At 48.1% G+C, this 16,980-nt stretch overlaps 6 protein-coding genes across 6 annotated transcripts; 5 read left to right on the top strand and 1 right to left on the bottom strand.

Annotated features, from left to right (window-relative positions):
• Positions 1 to 1,039: 1,039 nt before the first annotated feature.
• FSST1_000414 (uncharacterized protein) lies at positions 1,040 to 4,979 on the top strand (the record flags this gene model as incomplete). Its single annotated transcript, XM_083230299.1, has 4 exons — positions 1,040 to 4,486; positions 4,539 to 4,673; positions 4,765 to 4,835; positions 4,886 to 4,979. 4 exons carry the CDS (start codon positions 1,040 to 1,042, stop codon positions 4,977 to 4,979), a joined length of 3,747 nt encoding a protein of 1,248 aa, XP_083090596.1.
• An 882-nt stretch (positions 4,980 to 5,861) lies between these two features.
• On the top strand, positions 5,862 to 8,270 carry FSST1_000413 (glycosyl hydrolases family 31-domain-containing protein; the record flags this gene model as incomplete). The annotated part of the gene is made up of 1 exon (XM_083230288.1): positions 5,862 to 8,270. One exon carries the CDS (start codon positions 5,862 to 5,864, stop codon positions 8,268 to 8,270), a length of 2,409 nt encoding a protein of 802 aa, XP_083090595.1.
• Positions 8,271 to 8,859: 589 nt separating this feature from the next.
• On the top strand, positions 8,860 to 10,434 carry FSST1_000412 (uncharacterized protein; the record flags this gene model as incomplete). The annotated part of the gene is made up of 3 exons (XM_083230277.1): positions 8,860 to 9,605; positions 9,657 to 10,101; positions 10,159 to 10,434. The coding sequence occupies 3 exons, from the start codon at positions 8,860 to 8,862 to the stop codon at positions 10,432 to 10,434; spliced, it is 1,467 nt and encodes a 488-aa protein (XP_083090594.1).
• Positions 10,435 to 11,442: 1,008 nt separating this feature from the next.
• Positions 11,443 to 12,612, top strand: FSST1_000411 (RTA1 like protein-domain-containing protein; the record flags this gene model as incomplete). Its single annotated transcript, XM_083230266.1, has 3 exons — positions 11,443 to 11,521; positions 11,627 to 12,400; positions 12,455 to 12,612. 3 exons carry the CDS (start codon positions 11,443 to 11,445, stop codon positions 12,610 to 12,612), a joined length of 1,011 nt encoding a protein of 336 aa, XP_083090593.1.
• An 808-nt stretch (positions 12,613 to 13,420) lies between these two features.
• Positions 13,421 to 14,728, top strand: FSST1_000410 (uncharacterized protein; the record flags this gene model as incomplete). The annotated part of the gene is made up of 2 exons (XM_083230255.1): positions 13,421 to 14,296; positions 14,345 to 14,728. 2 exons carry the CDS (start codon positions 13,421 to 13,423, stop codon positions 14,726 to 14,728), a joined length of 1,260 nt encoding a protein of 419 aa, XP_083090592.1.
• Positions 14,729 to 15,819: 1,091 nt separating this feature from the next.
• On the bottom strand, positions 15,820 to 16,887 carry FSST1_000409 (uncharacterized protein; the record flags this gene model as incomplete). Its single annotated transcript, XM_083230243.1, has 2 exons — positions 15,820 to 16,490; positions 16,539 to 16,887. 2 exons carry the CDS (start codon positions 16,885 to 16,887, stop codon positions 15,820 to 15,822), a joined length of 1,020 nt encoding a protein of 339 aa, XP_083090591.1.
• Positions 16,888 to 16,980: the final 93 nt, after the last annotated feature.

Here is a 16,980-nt window from a genome sequence, read left to right as displayed (position 1 = left end):
CGAAGGCTTTGGGTTTCTAAGAGATGATAAATATGGGCTGTATGGATACGCAGGTGGTGGCTCGCATTGCATTGCCGTGCATTGCATATAGTGCTTTAGTTAGGCGAGGCGGGTCAACCTGTGATGCTGTTTTTAGAAGACTCTTATGAGAGAAGTGATAGTAACTACAGATCATGTTGATGAGAATGGTCTAGTGCTTTTCATCCAAGACACTTGAAGAATGTTTAGTTACAGAGTAATATCCTCCAACTCGTAAAAAACTACCCTGGATCTCTCCATGGGGTGAGCAGACCCCTGACCTGAAAGATGGACAGTGAGTGTAGAACCCCTGGAACGGTCGCTACAGGCCGGCCGGCCCATCAGGGCCCTAATCCAAGGGAAGAAGCAATGTTAGTGGCCGGTGAGAGTGGAGCTCTCATGATGGAAATGGGACGAATAGCTCAGTGATGGGATCACAAGGTAGATGGAAGACATGGATGACCGCCCCAGAAGAACTAAAATCAGGTACGTATCCATTCGCAATCTAATATCCCCGTCCCATCAACAAGAACAAGACAGCTCAGCTTTCCACCCTTTTTTTCTTCTCCTTCCTCTCTCTTCTCTCTCTTAGAAGCCAGCGGATATCGACAGTAAATAAAGAAGTCTTCGTATTAGTCTTCTTTATCTGCTTCATTGCAAGCTTTCTTCCTCACGTTCCTTATTTCTGCTAATTTTACCTTCCCCTCCTTGCTCCTTGTTATCTGAGGAGCTTCTTAGTAAAGCGTGGTTTTGCTGGATAAAAAGGAGACCACCCAAGGTAAGATTAACCCCAATTCCTATTCCATCTCATAACCGCATACCCTTGACGTAGCTTCATGGCTTGTGCCGGTTTATGTTTTGTCTGTTGATTCTTCGAGCTGTCGTTGCTTGATAGCTGATTTGCAACTTTTTGGGTGCGACATCCTTGATAAACTCAATTCAAACTGTCCTGGCTATCCAATTTGCTGACATTGTCGCTCTCAGAAAATACTACTTTTAATACCAATTCATTACCGTCGAAATGTCTGAAACCGAGAGCTTCGACGTTGTTCAGCACGAGGAAGCTGTTGCTTCTCAGTCCGATGCTGCGGCCACTACCGAGCCCGAGCCTGAGCCCGAGAGCCCCAAGACCGCCGCGACTCCTTCGTCTCCCGACACACCAGTCAGGGAAAAGGCAAAGGAGAGCCCTGAAGCGAAGCCCACGCTCAAGCAGCCTGGTGCAGCCTCCGCGACTGCTACTCGTCGACCTGGTGCTATTTCTTCGACGGCCAAGCCCACCACCTCCTCAAGCACCGCCCGTGCCCCAGGAGGTCTAAGCAAGCCCCCTACTCGTCCTGCTGCTTCGACCATTCGCCGTCCCCCTACTGCGACATCCATGTCGAGCCACCGAAGCCGTCCCAGCATGAGCGCTAGCGAAGATGACAAGAAGTCGACCACTTCCTCTGTCGCATCCGCTCGTAGGACGAGCTCAATCATGTCCAGCCCCGCCAAGACCGCTGAGAGGCGAACCGTTGGAACTGCCGGTTCGACAACGGCTACCCGCAGACCGCCGTCTACATCGACCACTACCCCACGAACTGCTACCGCTAGCCGAACCGCAGCTACTCCCACCGCTTCCGCGACACGAACGACTGCTACTCGAACAACTGGCACAACCCCTACCGCCAACAAGCGACTTTCTACTTCGGGATCCTTGACTGCCGCTTCCCGAACCGCGGCTCGACCTGCTCCTTCTGCAGAGGCTGCCAAGGAGATCGAGGCGCTAAAGGCCAAGTTGACAGAGGGCGAAACTGAGATCGAGGCTCTCAAGGCCGAGGTCAAGACCTCCGAGGAGAAGATTGCGGAGCTTACCGAGAAGATTGGCCAGGGAGTCACCCCTACCGAGTCTGGCGACAAGCCTGCCCAGGACAACGATGAGGCAATTGCCAACCTAAAGTCTGAGCACGAGGCCGCGATCGCTGCCCTCGAGAGCCAGGTTACTGAAGCCAACGAGAGGCTCCAGGCCGCAGAGGGTGACCGTGAGCAGCTTCGAGCCGATCTCGATGCCGCCGTGAGCGCCATGGAGGCTAGTTCGACAGAGCTCGATTCCTTGAAGCAGCAGCTCGAGACTGCCCAGGCTGAAGGCGAGGAGAAGCTCAGCTCCAGCCAGGAAGCACTCCAGAAGGCCATTAAAGAGCATGCCACCAAAATCGAGGAGCTCAAGACCTCCCTTGAGGCTGAGAAGGCTTCTGCTATCGAGGCTATTAAGGCTAAGCACAAGGAGAGCCTCGACAAGGATCAGACTGACGCTTCCTCCCACGAAACTGCTTTGGCCGAACTCAAGGCTAGCCACGAGGCCGCTACAGCTGAGCTCCAGAAGAAAATCGACGAGTTGACTTCTTCGCAATCTGCTCTGGAGTCTGCCAACGGTGACAACCTTAAGGCTGAGGAAGAAGAGCAGAAGGCTAAGATCTCCGCCCTTGAGGCCGAGGTTGCGGATTCCAAGGCGAAGCTTGAAGCTGCCGAGAATACTGCAGAGACATCCAAGTCTGAGCTCGACTCTCTGAACAGCCAAATCACTCAGCTTCAGTCCAGCTTGTCCGAGAAGGAGTCTGAGCTCCAGAGCGCTAAGGAGGATCTTGCCAAGGCTCAGGAGGAGGCTGCTTCTCTCAAGGCTGCCGCTGAAGAAGCTCAGAAGTCGCTTGCTGAGAAGGAAGATGAGATTGTCAAGGTCAAGGAGATGCACGAGGAGCGCATGAAGAACATTTCCCAGGATTATGAGACCGAAATCGAGTCTCTTCGAGGCGATGCTTTCTTCAAGCGCAAGTACGAGGAGCTTGAGACTCAGCACAAGGAGCTTCAGGCCTCTTCTTCAGAAGCTACCGAGGGCCACAGCAGCGCTCTCGAGGCCGCTAAGGCTGAGCACGCCGCCGCTGTTGCAGCTTTGGAGGAGAAGGAAGCTGAGTACCAGAAGAACCTCGATGCTCTCCGTGCCAGCCATGCTGAGGAACTCGAGGCTTCCAAGAACTCAGCCTCCGGAGATCACGATGCCCACATCGCCGAGATCGACACCCTGAAGGAGAATCACGCCAAGCAACTCGAGGTGCTCAAGTCTGAGGGTTCCAGCACCCATGCTGAGGAACTTGAGTCGCTCAAGTCTGCTCATGCTAGTGTTTTGGAGGCTCTCAAGAAGGAGTACGAGGAGGACAAGGAGAAGCTGGTCGCCAGCCACAAGACCGAGCTGGCCTCTACTAAGGATGCCGGCGAGACCACACATGCCACTGAAATTGCCAGGCTCATGTCAGAGCTTGACAGCGCCAGAGAGTCCGGCGAGAGCTCTCATGCTGCTGACTTGCAATCACTCAAGGCCAAACTTGAGGCTGAGAAGGAGGCAAGCGACAAGGAGCATGCCGAGGCTCTGGCCAATGCCCAAGCCGGAATTGATGCCGCCAAGACTGCTGGTGACGAAGCCCACGCTGCTGAGATCGCTAATCTCAAGGCTGAACTCGAGGCTGCCAGAGATGCTGCCAAGCAGTCTCTGGAAGCTGAGCTTGAGGCTTTGAGGGCTGAGCTTGCAGAGAGCAAGAAGGCCGGTAGCAGCAACGATGAGGAATTGGCTACCATCAAGACTGAGCTTCAGACCGCCAAGGAGGAGCTTGAGAAGGCACGCGACTCCAACCAGCAAGCCATCGAGATGGCCCGCTTTGAGCTTGAGAAGGAGCACACCAACGAGGTCGAGAAGCTCCTTGCCTTCAACAACGAAGTTATGGAGCACATGAAGAAGGAGGGCACTGATGTCAGGAAGGAGCTTGAGGAGTTGACTGGTGCTCACACCAAGGCCATTGAGGATATGATGGCTGAGCACAGAAGCAACAACAGCCACTTGGAGGATCAGCTTGCCCAGCAGGCTGCTGCCAATGCTGATCTTCAGACTGCCCTGAGCACTGCTACAGAGGCACTCGAGAGGGCCCAGCAGGATGTCGAGGAGCTTTCCCAGCAACTTGCACAAGAAAAGACCGAGCGATTCACAGCTCTTGCCGAGCTTGAGGACGCGAGGAATATCAGGCCTGACTCTGCCGAGGCCGATGCTCTCAGAAGGGAGCTTGCCACAGCCAAGAAGTTCCACGAGGATGCTCTGGCCAGCGCTGATGCTGAGGTCAAGGCAGCACAGAGCGAGCTTGAGGCTGCCAAGGGTAACCTGACAACCGCCCAGGGCCAGGTGACAACTCTGACAGGTGACCTCAACCTTGTTCAGAAGGATCTCGAGGCCTTCAAGGCTGAGGCTGAGGCCAACAAGAAGACAGCCAATGCCGACTACCAAGACCTCAACGACAGCATGACCACGCTTATTGAGGACGCCAACAACAGAGCTAAGGAGCTTCAGGCCAAGCTGGACCAGACTGTAGCCAAGGTTGAGGATAGCGAGAAGAAGGTTGAGGTTCTTGAAGCTCAGCTCAGGGTGAAAGATGCCGAGATTGCAGAGGCAAAGGTATGTTTGCATTGTGGAATATTGTCATGAGTACACTGACTTACATTAACAGGCCAACGCTGCCATTGCCAAGCCAAAGGGTCTTTCAGCCAGCAGATTTGCGAATGCGGAGGGCGACGACGCTGCTAACGAAGAGGCGGCGGAAGGTGAGGATATTGATGACCACTCCTCAGTAGCACTTGCTTCGGTGCGGAAAGCCCCTGCATGATGCACTATCCCAATCCTTTCTGCGTCATGCAACTTTTTATCAGCGCAAGGCTAACATGTGTGGTTTACAGATAAGTAAGGCGAGGCTCACAGCTAAGCAAATGGATACCCTTGATAGGGAAATGAGGGATCGCAACTTGCAGTGAGTAATACTAAACTGAGTTATGGTTTCATCTTTCTAACGGAATGCAGGTTGTTGAAGTCCATCACGGATGTCAAGTCACCAAAGCTGGGTAGTGACCATCACTACGAGCAGCAGCAATTCGACCAGCAGCAGTACAGTTAAAGGGGGCATGCATGACATCGGATTTCCTTTTCGTTTTCTGTTGTGTTGTGTGACTTTTCAACTTTTTAGTTCTGTGTAATACCCGCGGCTTTCCTGTAGAGCTGCAATTTTGCTTGTTGCTTTTTCATCATCACATACAATATCATGGACGAGAGTTATAGGATATTGGAGGGAAGGGAGGGAACAAGGTGTTTAGACTGTCGAAGACTTGACATGTAACTGGAAAAAGAGACGGCATGGAGTAGGATGTTGCCTATGTTTGGGAGTTACATATAATTATGTATGACATTGTCGAGAATTGACGATACCCTGGTTCAAATGAAATGCTTAGGCTTCTGTGTTGTAACCTTTTTCGAGATTTGTCGTGCCATCAGGGCCAGGAGTATAAGAGACGAAATTACTAGGTCATTTTAAGCAATTTAGCCTATGACTTTAGGTCATTAAGTTTTATATCCTAAAACTAAGAGGCTATCTTTTTTGCTACGCACTAGACAGAGTGTCCTGCTATATCGCAGCATCGCATGTGATACGTATCATTGGACATTGGCACTTGAATGGTTAATGGAGTAAACCTTATCACTTTAATGCAGAGTCAAGCTCTAACCGCTTCACTTTGATACTGCATGCATCATGTCTTTACTAATGGCCAATTGTACCGAATAATATTCCCAAGAGCGGAGACTCCGACTCTCATGCATTTGGCTGAGACGGAATGACGTTTACCTAGTTGCGTATTATATGCAGGTATCAACTTGTCCCCTCACAACAATTCTCTCATATATCTCAACATTTCTGAAGTTCAAAGTCGTACAAGACATCTGGGTGGTATATAGAAGACCCCGCAACTTCTTCATCACCCTCGTTATATACACAACAGACAAAATGGACGACTATAAAATCGACAGCAAACCCATCGCCAACAAAGATTCAATCGTATCTGGTCCCCAATGGCGTTTTACATTGATCAACGACATGGTTCTTCGCTACGAATGGGCCGAAGACGGAGTCTTTGAAGATCGTCCATCAACATTCGCTCTCAATCGTGAATTTCCTACCCCGAAATTCACAGTTTCTGATGAAGACGATCAGCTTGAAATCAGAGCTGATTCTTTTCATGTCACCTACAACAAGAAGCGTTTCGACCGCTATGGTCTTGTTATTAGCTTTACCAACAAAAATACCCTCTGGGGCGCTGACTGGCGATATGGAGAGACGCCCCAGAATCTTGGAGGTACGGCGAGAACGCTAGATGAGGTGAATGGCCGCTGTGAGTTGGAGCCAGGTATTCTTTCCAGGGCTGGATATTCGGTTCTTGACGATAGCGAGTCCATGCTTTTGGATCCCTCTACTGGCTTCGCGGCGCCTAGACGACCTGGTGATCGCATTGACGGGTACCTCTTCTCGTATGGCTACGACTATAAGGGTGCGATGAAATCCTTCTTTGCCATTTCTGGAAAACAACCTGTTCTTCCACGCTGGGCGCTGGGGAACTGGTGGAGTCGATACTATCCTTACACTGACGAGGAATACATAAAGCTCATGGACAAATTTGAAGCCGAAAAGGTTCCTCTGTCTGTTGCTGTTATTGATATGGACTGGCATCAAGTTCACGGAGATCATATTCCTCACGCTGGATGGACGGGATATACTTGGAACAAAGAACTCTTCAAGGATCCTAAGGCTTTCACCAAGGCGCTGCACGACAAGAAGCTTAAAGTTACCTTGAACGACCATCCTCACGGTGGTGTCTATCATCATGAGGATCAATATGAGGATATGGCCAAGGATCTCGGACACGATACTTCCTCTAAAGCGCCGATTCTTTTTAACCCTGCTGACCCAAAGTTCATGCACTCATATCTCAATACGCTTCATCGTAGTCTTGAGAAAGATGGATGTGACTTTTGGTGGATTGACTGGCAACAGGGTCCGTATAGTCGTGTACGCGGCCTCGACCCTCTATGGCTCCTCAACCACTACCATTTCCTAGACCACCAGAAGCAAAACGGAGTTGACAAGGCTATTATCTTCTCGCGCTTCGGAGGACCGGGCAGTCACCGCTATCCTGTCGGATTCTCGGGCGACAGTATCATGACATGGGAATCTCTCGAGTTCCAGCCCGAGTTCACAGCTACAGCATCCAACATTGGTTACGGCTGGTGGAGCCACGATATCGGCGGCCATATGGGAGGATACCGCGATGACGAGCTAGCTACACGCTGGGTTCAATACGGTGTATTCTCACCCATCATGCGACTTCACTCCCAGATGGGATTGTTCACTTCCAAAGAGCCCTGGCTGTACCGATCTGAATTCGCAGAAGTTATGAAGACATTCCTCCGATTCCGTCACCGTCTTGTTCCGTATCTCTACGCTGCCAATCTGGACTCTACGCATCGCGATGACCCCGTCGTGCAGCCTCTGTACTGGAAGTTCCCTGAAAGAGACGAAGCGTACGGAAACCCGAACCAGTATTTCTTTGGGTCGCAGCTTGTGGTTGCCCCTGTTGTGAAGCCTCGCGATAAGAGGACGAACCATGGTGCGGTTGATGTTTGGGTTCCTCCTGGACGTCATGTGGATATCTTTACTGGTACTGTTTACGATGGCGATCGTGATATGAGGTTGTTTAGGAGTATCAAGACTCTGCCCGTTCTTGCTCGCGCGGGAGCTATTGTGCCTCTTGATGCGAACCTCACTCCTCGAAATGGAGGCGAAACCCCCGAACATGTGGAAGTTCTCGTGGTCGTGGGTGAGAATGGCGAGTTTACTTTGGTTGACGAGGGTTCTGGTGAACAAGGAACGGATTCCGATTCCACGCGTTTTGAGTACGTCCAAGACAAGGGTCAATTGAAGTTTTGTCCCGAGGGTAAAGCATGGACGATCAAGTTCATCTCCATTACAGGAACACCAAGCAACTTCAAGGTGTTCAAGCGCAATGAATTCAGTGACGTTGATCTCGAAGTCAAGACAACTATTGAAGACTACCCCAGCGTTCCTGGTCTTGTAGTCGAGATCCCATCTACCACTTCTGGACCAGGAGACGTGGTTATTTGTCTGGGAGATGACCCGCAACTGAGCATACTTGATCCATTGAAGCGTATTCAGGATCTTATTCTGGATTACCAGATGGATATGTGGACCAAGGAGAAACTCTGGGGAGTTGTCAAGGCGCCTCAAGCTACGTCGGTCAAGATTGGACGGTTGATGAGTTTGGGATTGGATGAGGAGTTGCTTGGACCTGTTATGGAGTTACTTATGAGTGATAGTCGATATCAGGCATCTTCCAATTGATGAGCTTTTAGTTTGAGTCTATATTAGAGTAGAATAGAATCTCAAAGCACTCTCAATATGATATGCCTGCCACAGTACTAACGTAACTTCTGTTAACAAGATGAATTGATGAGACTCTGGGTGCACCGAGTGTTCTACGTAAACATCAGTTTGACTAAAAAGCAGTTAAAAATGCAAAAAGATAGCTGATAGGCGTTGAGAGACATGCTCCCGCCAGGGCTTGAACCTGAGACCTTCGCATCACTGAATATTCAGATTGAAGTATTAGTACGACGCTCTAACCAACTGAGCTACGGAAGCCAATCAGCTGTTGTTGGAGTTTGACTTTCCAAGTCATCTCCACATTCCTCAGCTGTGATTCTGAAATCAACACATCAGAATAGACTGTCTCCTAAAACATCCTGTTTAGGTTGAATCAATTATTCTAGAATACATCATATCAAGTAAACTGATAAATGCAAGATTAAACTGGCGATGCAATAAGCAAGCGTTTAGATAACGTTATTGCAATACGAAGAGACAATCGGGCAAGTGGGGCAAACTCAATTCAAACATCGTCACTTTCTTCCTGACCTCCATTCAACCCATCATGACAACTCGACTCCGAAACGCGAATCCATGCGATGGATGCGCATTAAGACGCGTTAAATGCGAACAAGGAAAGCCTTGTCATGAGTGTCTCATCAGAGGCATTGAATGCACGGCTTTAAGGACCAGGAAGAAGCGAGGTCCAAAGGGTGGATTGAGAACAACTACCAAAGACAAAGTTGAGAAATTCCAAGAGAGTATCAAGAATAATCAGCCTAGTACTGCTGAAGCTACAACTCCTGGGCAATTGCCTCTACCGTCCTATCGAATACCACTTCCTGAATATGAACGCATCCTCAACATTTCCAAACGACCAGTGTCATCCATATGGATCGTCATCAACCCTGAACATCTTCTCACTAAAATATCCGAAAATAGCGAGGATTACGAGTCTCATGCTCTAGCAGCAGCACTATGTGCCGCGACTATAGCCCAGCTCCGACTTCCCGAGCATGCCGGGCCGCTAAACACCACATCTTCACACCAGTTCGCCAGAGAGTGCTTACAACTGAGGGAACTTTATGATTATCGTGAGAGTTACAGCCTCGATTCTACCCTAATACCCTTCTTCATGCATGTTTACCACTCCAACGGAAACAAGCTGCGTACTGCTGGCTTATTTCTGAGAGAGTCTGTTACGCAGGTTCAGCTTATGCAGCTTGGGTACCCTGAGACGTATGCTCATTTGAGTCAATCGGAGCAATCACTTCGTTTACGGATATACTGGCTTGTTCTCATCACAGAGAGGTATGAAATTAGTTCAAAGCATGATGAGTATTTACTGATGCGAGATTACAGAACTTACTCAGCGCAACATGGCTTACAAGCAGTTCTTCAAGTCATCGACGTCTTCCCAGATGCCCAAGACGACATGGCCGACGAGCGCCGCCTCCAAGCCTTTGTATGCCTGACGAGACTCTTTGCCTATCTAGAGAGTAACCTAACGGCATTTTCCTCAAACCAACCGCCGCTCGAAAGACAGAAACTGGTATCATACCAAGCGGCATTATGTCTCGACTCGCACGATCACGCAGCTCGGGAAGCCCAATGGGTCGACCTATTTGTCACTCGCCAGTGGATCAGACTTATTCTGTGGGAGTACACGGCGCGTCATTTCGCTATGTCGTGTTATCCAGACGATGAAGCTTTTTCATTGTATCTGCCTGTCAAGATTGGGCATAAGATGCTTTCTAATTTTTCAATGGTGACGAATGCAGCTATAAAAACACATGGATACGGTATTGTGAGTAGTCCAGCCTTGGTTATTCAAACTTGTATGAAGTCTAATCTTTGATATTAGGAACTCAAAGTGTTTCGACTAGCAGATGCAATGCTTGACATTATTGCCTGCACACCGTTTTCTGCTCATGGGAATGGTATGCTCGTTGGTGCGGGAGATGTACTTTATTCGTTACAGCATGTGCTGCATTCTGTGGGTGGGAAGGACTCGGGATTTCTACGTAAGATACATAATCGTATGTCACAGCTTGAACTTACGACTGGATCATGGCCATATCTTGCTTTGTCGGAAGCAGGAGAAGTGGTGGAAGAGGTGGAAGATGATAATGAGTTATGATTGTGATGTCCTTAATGGTACGCGGAAAATAATATAGTCAGCTTGGATGTAATTGGAGTAACTACTGGGTACTTGTGACTGCAATGGTTGCACTTAGTATGATTAAATTTACACAAAGATTGTCGAGTAATGATGGTGAAAATGTTTGGTCTGCGGCTTGTTGTGATATTCGCATTCTTGGATGGGAATAGCTTATCGAATATCATCAGTTAACTCATCCCCTGTGGCTTAGTTGGCTAAAGCGTCCGACTGTTATTCATAGACAATCGGGAGATCGGAAGTTCGAGCCTTCCCGGGGGAGTTATCTTTTGCTTTTTGCATCATCTAGTTAATTAGTCCCTTGATCTCATTAATCTCGTTATCTTCTTTTTATTTTGTTCCTTGTGGTCTCTACCATGCTCGTTATTGTAGTTGTCACTATTATATAAGGGAACTTGGACTCGAATTTCCACGCAGCTTTTTGAAGAAACCCGGTTACAACAGACCCAAGTCAATGTCCGACCAGAACGTGAAGATGCAGAAAAGTAATGAAGTCAATGGATGTTTTCCAACTATAATGTACCTTGAGACACTTCTTTCTCATAGAGGAATTATGTAGTAACTCCAACTTCAATTGCCATGTTGAAATACGTGTAGCCTGTAGGGTAGCGATTTCGGCAGTATGCCTCGGACAACTCTTACACAACCAGAGCTAAGCCAGAAATAGTGTTTATCTGCCGCTACAGTGAGCACTTAATTTCACCTGAAAAGACACAGCCAATGATAAAAGATTCATGATCCACTTAATCAGGGACAATCGCCAAGCCTAACTAAAACTGTCGATTTGCAGCGCTGTAAGGCTGGAAGCTTACTCAACGGCGACGGTTATGGCTGCGCCTTGTTAGAGATGCAGAGCGATGACGGTAATTGTGATGAGAGTTTATAGTATATAAGAAGACATTGGAACTGCAGTTGAATAGAAGAGATCACTCGATAACCAAGACAGTTATACATCGTTACTCTTCAATCATGGCGAACCCTACAAAAGACAATTTGTACGGCTACGATGCCAACAAGATCCTCCCAATTGTTACAGCTGTGATAATTGGTATATCATTGATTGGACATTATATACAGAACAGGCAAGCTACTAGAGTCTCACTTGTAAAGACCATATGTTAACTTAGATACAGTCGCTACAAGTTCTGGCGAGTTACGTTCTTCATGTTCTATGCCAGTCTCTTCTTCTGCATCGGCTGGGTCATAAGAGCCATCTCAGTACGACAACCAGACAGTCTTCCCCTATACATGATATCGACCATCTTTATTTACCTCGCACCACCAATCTACTCTGCCGCTGAATACAACACTCTCGGACGACTGATGCACTACTTGCCCATGCACTCCATCATCAACCCGAACCGTGTGGTCTACATATTTGTGTTCCTCGGCTCATTAGTCGAAGTTCTCACTGCAATTGGAGCATCGTGGATCGCAGCAGGTAATGGGCGCCAGGATAAAGATCGTCTGAGTTCTGGTGCGACTTTCATGGCTGTCGCTGTTATCCTTCAAGCAGCAATCGAGATTGGATTCATCGCCATGGTAGGCATTCTTCACAGACGTTGTTCGCGGGCCAACATGCTACCTTCCAACGTTAAGACATTGTTTATTATGCTTTACGGCACTTCGATGCTTATAATTATCCGCTGCGTCTTTCGCGCCGTCGAGACATTTGAGCTTCGGGGCATTCTTGCAAGCGGCGAGGATAACAGTAATGCCCTCATGAAGCGCGAGTGGCCTTTTTACGTGCTGGAGGCTATTCCAGTAGCCCTGTATACTTATTGGCTCAATATTATCCACCCTGGACGATATCTGCCTTATGATCAGAGACAGTATCTTGACTTTGATGGCAAGACGGAACGTATGGGACCTGGGTGGTTGCACAAGCGACACTGGGTCATGTATGTGGCCGATCCATTCGACTTTAGTAAGTATTTTCCCAATAAGAGTGTAAGATTGAGATGGCTAACATGTGATGCAGTTGGAATGTTGTCGATGGAAAAGAGAGATGCTTATTATCTTCGACCACATGAGTGGCCCGAGACAGAGAATTGCTTTGCTCAGGGTAAGGGATCCAATGTTAAGCCGGGGAAATATACAAGGGTTTCGAAAGGGGAGTTGCAAGAGTCTGATGTCTGATGTAATGATCAGGGATGTTTGGTTCGTGTTTGATAAGCCCATATATTTACTGTTTGTTGTCTACTCTGTATAGCGATACCATCTCATGAAGTGAGTAATTACAGTCTACAGCATTACCTGCTGACTACTAATGTAAGCAAAATATACAGCATGTGAAAGAGAGACAAAGATAAATTTAAACTATTTAATAAGCTTATGTGTTATTCGAGATTCTTCTTGGCTCTAAATTCGGGGCATCGACAGATCAGTAGCCCCTGTAAATTGAGCGGAGTTTTAGTGACGATCAGTGACTTCATCGCTACCGGATGCGGCCCCACATAAAGTCCCGACAATGACGTCGCTTGGTGAAGCTTTGACAGAATCTTGGCTGCGTCTCTTTTCTTGGCCAAAGCGATGGAGCCAAGAGACGTCATGGTTCAATCACAGCCTACAGGTCATTACAGCACTGTAGATAACTAAAAAGAATCAATTTCAACTGGTTAAACCCCTGAACCAACTATCACCATCACCATCACTGTTACTGTTTACCCTCTATCCCGGTGCACGTCAGTCTCACAATCAGGCCATCAAACCGTTCGTTTAAAAAGAACCTTCCTCTCTCTCAATTAGTTTAAACTTTGCCACTTGAATGGATCCTCTCCTTAGAACAATTTGAACTATCCGTTCTTGTCTTAGGTTCCCAGCTTCTTCTGTCTGTCACTGTCTCACTACAACAAACTCAGCTCATCATACTCTTTTCCCTTCTCACTTTTCTTTTCATATTGTACCACCACCACCAAAACATCAATAAACAAAACATCCTCCAATCATGCCTGAAGTGCGAAGGGGCAGTGCTGCTCCAGTATCAAACTCAGCTCTCCCATTACAAGAAGAATCCGGCGTCACTCGTCCTTCACAATCTCATCAATCTTCCACTGATCGCGTGCGCTTCAACATCCCCCAAGACTCGACATCACCAACATCACCACGCGAACCCCTCGACTCAGCTTTTGCAGAACTGCCTAGAAGAACATCTGAAGGCCACAGACGAACATCGGAAATTCCTAGAAGGAGTTCCGATGCACCTCGACGAAGCTTATCATATGCTCAACGCCCCCAAGCTGAAGCATATTACGATTCTCGAGCAGCTACAGAAAAAGAATACCGACGACGAGCAACAACTCTCCTAGAATACTACGACGAAAATCCGCATCTCTTACCGCAGCTTCCGTTCACTTGGCATCATGGTTGGAAGCGCTGGAGACTCTTCATCTTTGCATTCCTCGTCTTTGTTGACGCATCCGCCGTTCCCATAGCTCTGTACTATGGCTTGAAATATGCCGGCGACGTCGAAGGCTGGATCATCTTTGCTGTTGTGACGACCATCTGGGGTGGTCCCACGTACGTGGAATTCGGAGTCCGGACCCTCCGGTTGATCAAGGTGGACAGGTTCTATCGACCCCTGGGAACGAATAGCCGTTGGTGTTTCGATATGCTGACGTACTCGTCCACCCTTACTATTTTCGTCGTCACGGCTTTGTTCATCATTGGTAGCGCACCTCATAATGTGTGGTTGAGAGTCCTTTGTATGCCTGCTCCGGCCATCCTGTACTGCTATGGCGGTACTCTTTTCCTTATCACTCTTTACCACCAGATGAATTGGCCTGCACCTTTTCGAATTAGCTCCACTGCCAAGGGCGAAAAGGTATGTCTACGATTCAAACATAATTCCCACAATGCTAATAATTTCCAGGTCTTACCAGGTGCTTACTACTTTATCGAGGATGTTATCGCGGTTAATGCCCTCGGTGGCCGGCCTTACCGGGAGGCTCTAGCAGCTCGTTACAAGGCTAGTCCTCGCTTCCAACAAATGGTTTACAAGCAATCCTGGTTCTGGTCCATCCCGGCACTTGTCCTCGCCGTTCCCCTCACCGTCATCTCCGTCATTCCCCAGGTCCCGGCTACTGGCGCCTACGGTGTTGCGTGGGCTGTTCCATTCCTGTGGGCTGTTGTCTGGGGTATCATCACTATCAAATGGTGCAAGAGAGACATGAAACGAGAGAGGGAAGAGTGGGAGCAAGGCGTCGACCCAGAGAAGGAGATTAAAAGAAAGGATCCGTCTATTGAGACTGCTTAAAGGGGGAATATATTTTGGTGCTTGACCGCAAGCATGATGGCAATTGCAAAATTTGATCTTTGGCGTTTTGGACATCAAGAGAGCGGCACGGATAATAGGAGATCGGAATGAAGTCTGTCCAACAGCAAGAGTTATTCCATTACATATGTACTGTACATTACGATTGATAGCATACGAACATGAAGCAAATGGTTATCATGAATCCATACACAATGTCGTTCCAGACCCCAATGTGACAAGATAGTTACTTTACAAAGCCCACCAGTTAAAACACGGGCACTTGTCACTCCATCCTCTGGCAGCTTACACAGCCCCAGTCGCGGTATCATACATTCCTCCGCCTAGCAATTGAGGTCGGTCGATCGGACTTGGGGGAAAATTGAATACCGGCCGAGGTTGCTTTCGTGATGGACCAAAGATAAGTCTCCTGACTTTGGCTTCCGATGAAGCCGAACCGTTGAGCTTGTGGCCTTGTGCGTTGACGTTTAAAGTTAACACATTGGTGAAAGCAGTCTGGGACTCAATCTTGTTCAAATCATGTTCTTTATTGTTGGATATGGAGCTATTAGACTTTGAGGAACACCCCTTGTTGGATATGACGGCTATAAATAAGAAATTCCCAAATCCGGAAATCCGGATAATGTCCTGAAGTGTCGTTGGTAGGCGGCTCGGCTTCACCGAGCCAATTAGTAAAATGCACTGCAATTTTAAGCCCCTTCAAGGTCTTTCATGGCACCAATAGATAATATCAGGTTGACTTGATGATACATCCTCAGGGTATCAGAAAGTTGAAAGAGATTAGTAGGTCATCAGGTTGGCTGGCCTTTGTGTAGGGGGGTAAGGGTAAGCGGATCTTCACTGCAATTTTAACCTCCCCCAGGGTATCAGAAAACTTAGCCACTAAAAGAATCAGGAATATAATTGTTAGGCTTGTTTATGCTAGGTATTTAGGTCAAACTTCTCAGGCTGTTTGTATTTATACCCTGAGACTTGGAGGTCAACGTTTTTGCTACTAGGCCTATCAGTAACGTAATAGATCTGCTTCCCCTACTCCTTAAGACCCTATCCAACCGTATCTCAATCTCATACCTCTAGATACAAGTCTTACCTGTAATTCTAACAAACTCCGTCTCCAGATCTTTCCAGACTTTATCAACCATCTCCTCCTCTCGATACTCACCCAACAACTTAACAACCTCATCCCCAGCACTCTCCCCATCCCAATCAAGACTATACACACCACTTCCCCTACTCCCATCAACACCAACCGCAACCCCAGCACTCTCGACACCATTCTCACTCTGACCCAACTTATCAGGAAACATCCCACTCCAGCACAACCACGCATGTCTCTCCCCACACTCCTCCTTCGGAAGCCACGACCTCTTGACAGTCATACTGATCTTGAACCAGTACTTCATAACCTGCATCATGATCCCGTCTCCGCTACGGATGAGATCCGTATCTACAGAGCCAGGGAAGTTGTGAATAAATGATACTTCTGGTGCTTGACGCGCGAGCGCTTGAAGGGAGAGAGTGAGTGTTGAACACATGTGACCTCGGGAGCGGTGGATGCTTGTAAAGGGAATGTTGCGGCATGCGATGTCGTCTGAGAAAATCTGGCCTTCGTGGGTACCCGCCATGACAGTTACGACTCTTCGTAGAGAAGATGCCTTTTTGAGAAGGGGGAGGAGATTGACTGTGAGACGAGCGCGGGAGTAGTGTGAAAGTGCCATGATTATGGGAAGCCCTTCGTCGGTATCTTCAAAAGTAAGCATAAATAACTAACATGACAGAGCCGACAACTCACCAACCATCCTAAGCGTCCCCTGACTCATAAACAGTACATTCAACACTGACTCCTTACTCTTGATATCTCGACACACCTCATCAACATTCTTCAACAAGCTCATGTCCTTTTGAATAAAGATATAACTGCCCTCAGGGTTCAGGTCTTTCAACTCAATCTGTAATCGATCACCTGCCTCTTGAGATCGACCGATAAAGTAAATCTTGGGCCGAAGAGCATGTTTGGCGAATGCTTTTAGGGCTGTTTCACCAATACCTGCTGTTGCACCAGCAAAGACGGCGACGAGGCCTGGTGGTAGCTTTGATGAGGCCGAAGCGTTGATTTGATGGATGTCAGAGAGGGAAACCATAATGAGAGGTGATGAATATTATGATTCTGAGGTCTAATCGCACGGAATCAAGTCCTCTATATAGAAACTGGCTCTTATGAAGGAGTATGCTTC

This window comes from Fusarium sambucinum, chromosome IV (genome assembly GCF_050947815.1).
Source record: "Fusarium sambucinum isolate potato_lamoka chromosome IV, whole genome shotgun sequence".
Classification (NCBI taxonomy): Eukaryota; Fungi; Ascomycota; class Sordariomycetes; order Hypocreales; family Nectriaceae; genus Fusarium; species Fusarium sambucinum.
The sequence above is the reverse complement of the archived record's forward strand: the minus strand, read 5'-3'. Positions and strand labels throughout refer to the sequence as shown.